Raw genomic sequence first — 4946 nt, 5'->3', positions numbered from 1 at the left:
CTCCGACCTATTCGGGCACGGGGCTTTACAATTATCTTCTTATTATTTGCATCAAATTTCGTTGGAAATAATCATATTTTGTTGCAACTATTAGATTATTTGCAAGGAGATGATTTTCATAGGCAAAACTTATTATTTGCAAAACTTTTGATTGCAAATGATCATATCTCTTGTAGCGTCGAGTCTCACCGCTAGTCTTTGGTGGGTAGAGACTCACTAGCATGTGTACATGATTGATGCGAGCTATCCTTCTATTAGGGGTAATGCATGTCGAATCCTTGATCACCTTGAACAGATCTTATTTAAATTTTTAACGTGTTAAAAACTATTTATCTTAGTTATTTGGTTAAAGATGAAAATAAACCACACCGTATATATATATACACATAGGTCATATTTTTTTTAAATGATCATACTCAAATGGGATTTATTTAATTTTCAGAAAATCTAAATTTATCACGTTCCTGAAAATTTAGATGTTGGGAATTCTCCGAACCAAACACACTAGTTAAAATTAAAATAGACCAAATTCAAACTTTAGGACCAAATGGACAACAAACCAAATTAGGAAAGCTAGCTGGTCAAAATGCATGTACTTTAACATTGTAAAAAAACATGGAAAGAGAAACTCATGATCCATGATATGATCTGCCTTTCATTCATTCGAGACGACCAGCAACTCCAACAAACCAACTTGGAGACCAAGAAACACTTGAGACTGTTGATCTTGAATTTCATTCGTCGAAATCCCTTGTCATTTACTCTATTGAGAAAGATCCCAATTAAGTCAGTCAATATCCCAAAGGAATCGACATGACCAATACAAGAGACCAGGAAGTAATTAAGTAGTAGATGTACTGAAAATAGATCATCAATGGTGGCTTGGTCTACAAGAGAGGAAAGTCATGAAAGGAGCCCACCGTACCTCTGCTAGCTAGCTAGCTTGAGATGGAAATATCATTAACTAGGAACATGCATGATGAGTATTTAGTTCAGTCGTGTAGCGAAGGCTTTTGTGTGGGCTCAAATAGTTCTAAACATCGGCCTACAGATTGGACTTACAATTACAATTCCCTTATTATTTGGCAAATTTAAAGTAGGGTTGAGTAGCACAGTTTAACCAACTAACAACTCCAACACCCACTCCATAATGATATATTTCTTTCTCTCTCTTTCTCTGATACCAAACTTGGGTTTGGGTCGAGCGTACATTTCATCACATAAATCATTCTAGCTTATTCCGAAAGCCAACTGGGTTCGATATAACTTATACCCATTTTTCTGGTTTCCATGCTATCTCTTAAGATCAACAGAGATAATATTAGTACTGTATCTCAGCTAGCTAGCTAGCTTTGTAGTAGCTCCGTACGCGCGTTTTCTTGCTGTTTTATTGTTTTGGTACTTCTATGAATTAGCTGGGATGAGAGATCGTGCAGAAAGATTTGCAGTTCTTCCTTTCTCAGTTGGCTGCACTTCAGAGTCCAGCGTTGCTCTAGGCGCCCCAGCTAAACAAAAGAAACCAAAACCAGAATCAAACCAGCCTCCTCTAATGAGTATGCATGGCTGCCTCTATCTCTGATCTTTCTCTCCTTGATTAATGATCCATATTCTCTTTTAATATTTGCAGTATTTGTCTGATTTTATCAATTTCTTTTTGTCCTTTTATAATTAGGAAGAGAAGAAGGAGAAGATCAAGAAAGGCCATCCAGATCAAAAATGAAGAATTCTTTTGGTTTTCTGGCTCTACCAAAGCCGAACATTGCTGGTGGGATACAGCGAGTGTTCAGAAGCATCAAAAGTTTTTCTCATTTCTTTGGTAAGTGAATGATTGATTGATTGATTGATTACTTGTTTGTTTCTCAAGATATCTAAACTTCATGATGATCATTCTCCCTAAACCAACCATATCCATATTCCATCATGTTCTTCAACACTAGCGCAGTAAGAGCTCAGGGAAAAAGACAATAGTAGTTTAGAGAGATCACTATTTTATAGGAAAGATACAAATTAATAGTACTTTCGTTTGCAATATATAATATAAATATGTGTACACTAATATCACCTGGAGCATGCGATTGGAATCATGCATATATATATATATATATATATATATATATATATATACATACATACACATAGATACATACATGCATACATAAAAAGAAAAACATGCATAGATAGTACACACTCTTCCATATTCACAAAGGAAGCTATTTTTTTTTTTCCCTGAATAATAGTACACAGTGAAGAACTTATAATTTACACACACACACGTACATATATATATTATATATATATATATATGGGGGGTGAGACGTCATTTTACAACTACTCTAATTAATAAAATATTTGTGAAGGAAACCTCGGGGAAGAAGTTAGGTAGCTAACCTTTGCTTGCCTTCTCAGCATAATTAAATTGATTAATGCGTATATAGTACGTACCCCACCTGCAGGGAGCTTCATCTTGATCAGATTCCAACCTAAATATATAATTTAGTAGTAAGAGGCTGCAAGTGCATACTGGGTCAACTACCACCCTAAGACTCATTATAATTCAATATAAATATTAAATTTCAACATATAAAAAGTATATATCATGTCATTGCACGTACAATAATGATACTGATCACAAAAATAGGATTTTGCATTTAAAAAAAAAAATTATTTATTTGTGGTCAGTTATTTCTTACGAAAATAGTTATTTCTTGTTCAAATAAATTTATTTTTCTCGTAAATAGTCATTCTCGTCATAAATAATCTGTCACAAACTATCATTTTTCTTGTAATGCACTCACATTTCACTTTCAACATACTCTATTGATGTGACATTATCATATCAGTTTTTACTTTTTAAACTATCAAATTCAAGAGTAGATGAATTATAATCTCATATTATTGCAAATAGGATAGGAGCATGGATGACAGTGTAGAACATAATATTCCCCTTATAAAAATAATAAATTATCTAATGACCGTTGATGGGTACTGCCACGTGTGTATATATAGCGGTGATGGAAGAAAGATGCGAATAAAATACATAACATAATTATTAATATTAATTCTATCTTCAACACCGTACACTTGTAATTTTCAGATTTATTAGATTATTGATAGTGAATGCATGATATTATATATACTTCTTAACATGCCATTTACAGTACCATCTCTCTCTCTCTCATGAAAATATAGTTTACAAAGAAGAGATGGAAGAGGAGATGGAGATTGGATATCCAACAGACGTAAAACATGTCACACACATAGGGTTGGATGGGTCAACGACAACAAACCCAGCAAAGGGTTGGGAAAATCTGACAGCTCCTGAAATAATTTCTTTCCCTTCAATTTCTTTGAGGCAGTTCGAGCTCGCCATGGCAGCACAGGCTGATCACGATCCTGATGATCTCGTTAATCATGTTGCTCCTAATTGATCAAAGTTTAGTTAAAATGATTGATTAATTTGACTGCAAGAAAAAAGGTATCAAGATGATGATCATGATGATTAGGTACTGAGTGGTGGAGACAAGTCTTTATAATATTGGATTGAAAACTTATATTGGCGATGACCATATATATTGCATGTGTGCTAGCTAGCTTTGTATACGTACAGTCTGAAAAAATCACATCCAAAACAACGTTTTCGGTTTTTGACGTTGTTCACTTTCTTTCCTGCAAACAGCTAGGTGCTGATCATGACAAGAGTGCTATTGCATCTTCTGTAGAGATCTTGCAAACCCTGATTCAAACTTCTTTACAAATGTGCTATATATATATATATATATATATATGGATGATTTACTTGAATCATATACACACGTATGGTGTGTGTTTGTGTGTTGTTTTTCCCTTTAACAGCTGGGAGATATTAAAAAATCTTGTCCTTTGCTCTCTGATCTGTCTCTACTTCTGTCTCTGTCTCTCTCTCTCTGTGTAGTAGTTGTCAAAATCCAAATACATGTGAGCCAATGCATAAGGACACACTGACAGACACTGAGCCAAGAAGTGTAGCCTGGCCTCTTTCAAGACATATATGTTCCTGTATATATATGGATTGGAATAGATAATTGAAGATGCTGTTAATCTTATTAACTTATTCATAATGACTCTAGCTAGTGCATGGAATACTTCGGCCTCCTATTAAAGTCTTGCATGCACGTTTGAATCTGAAACATACATGCATGATATCTACATCTATTATAATATGCAGATAATGCAGTTTTTATTATAATTTACTTCATCCCAAAAACCAACATCTAACCCACCTCTACTTATTTGCTTATATAATTCTTGGCAATCTTAAAAGACGACGTCCCATGCATGCACTTAATTTGCATCCATCTAACGCACATACTCGATATTTTATGTGAACTTAAACTATTAAAACTGACATATTATTCCCTCGAATTAAAATAAATAAATAAATAAATCAAACTGTTTTCTTTGTTAAAATATGATCTTCCACCATTTTCTCTGCTTTTTGCATCTGATCTCCCAATTGTAGTCAAGTTCATTGAGTTCATAAATTCCTGATTTTTTATGCCATGATATGAAGGAGAAGAGGAAATTATAAGGTGCTGGAGATGATCATCTCATCGGCCAATCTCAAACCCTAGTTCATGATCAAGGAGAAGCAAGCTGCATTAATGCATTGCAAACGAACATTAATGGATAGGATATTAGACAATCAATAATTCTTCTCATTAATCAATATTCATTGCACACACCTCACACCCTATGAAAAAAATATAGAAAACGTTGTCAAGTGTGGAGTGTAGGGGTGAATAGTGGTTGATGCATAACAAAACCCATATTGTCGTCTTCCTTGGATAACTAAAAAGGCCCGCAACATTTTCAAGATGAAATCTGCTGGAGCAACAAGCACACGTACAAAACCTTTAAAAAAGTACTAAGGAAGAAAAACTAAACATGCAAGAAAAGGATTACAAAAA

The 4946-nt window shown here is 34.2% G+C and overlaps 1 protein-coding gene across 1 annotated transcript; it reads left to right on the top strand.

The window, feature by feature from the left end:
• Positions 1-1108: 1108 nt before the first annotated feature.
• Positions 1109-4004, top strand: LOC108987309 (CRIB domain-containing protein RIC4-like). Its single transcript, XM_018960200.2, has 3 exons — positions 1109-1553; positions 1673-1816; positions 3190-4004. The coding sequence occupies exons 1-3, from the start codon at positions 1421-1423 to the stop codon at positions 3426-3428; spliced, it is 516 nt and encodes a 171-aa protein (XP_018815745.1). The 5' UTR covers positions 1109-1420; the 3' UTR covers positions 3429-4004.
• The last annotated feature ends 942 nt before the right edge of the window (positions 4005-4946 follow it).

The sequence above is a fragment of the Juglans regia genome, chromosome 7 (genome assembly GCF_001411555.2).
Source record: "Juglans regia cultivar Chandler chromosome 7, Walnut 2.0, whole genome shotgun sequence".
NCBI classification, from domain to species: Eukaryota; Viridiplantae; Streptophyta; class Magnoliopsida; order Fagales; family Juglandaceae; genus Juglans; species Juglans regia.
This window is presented reverse-complemented; position numbering and strand designations above follow the sequence as displayed.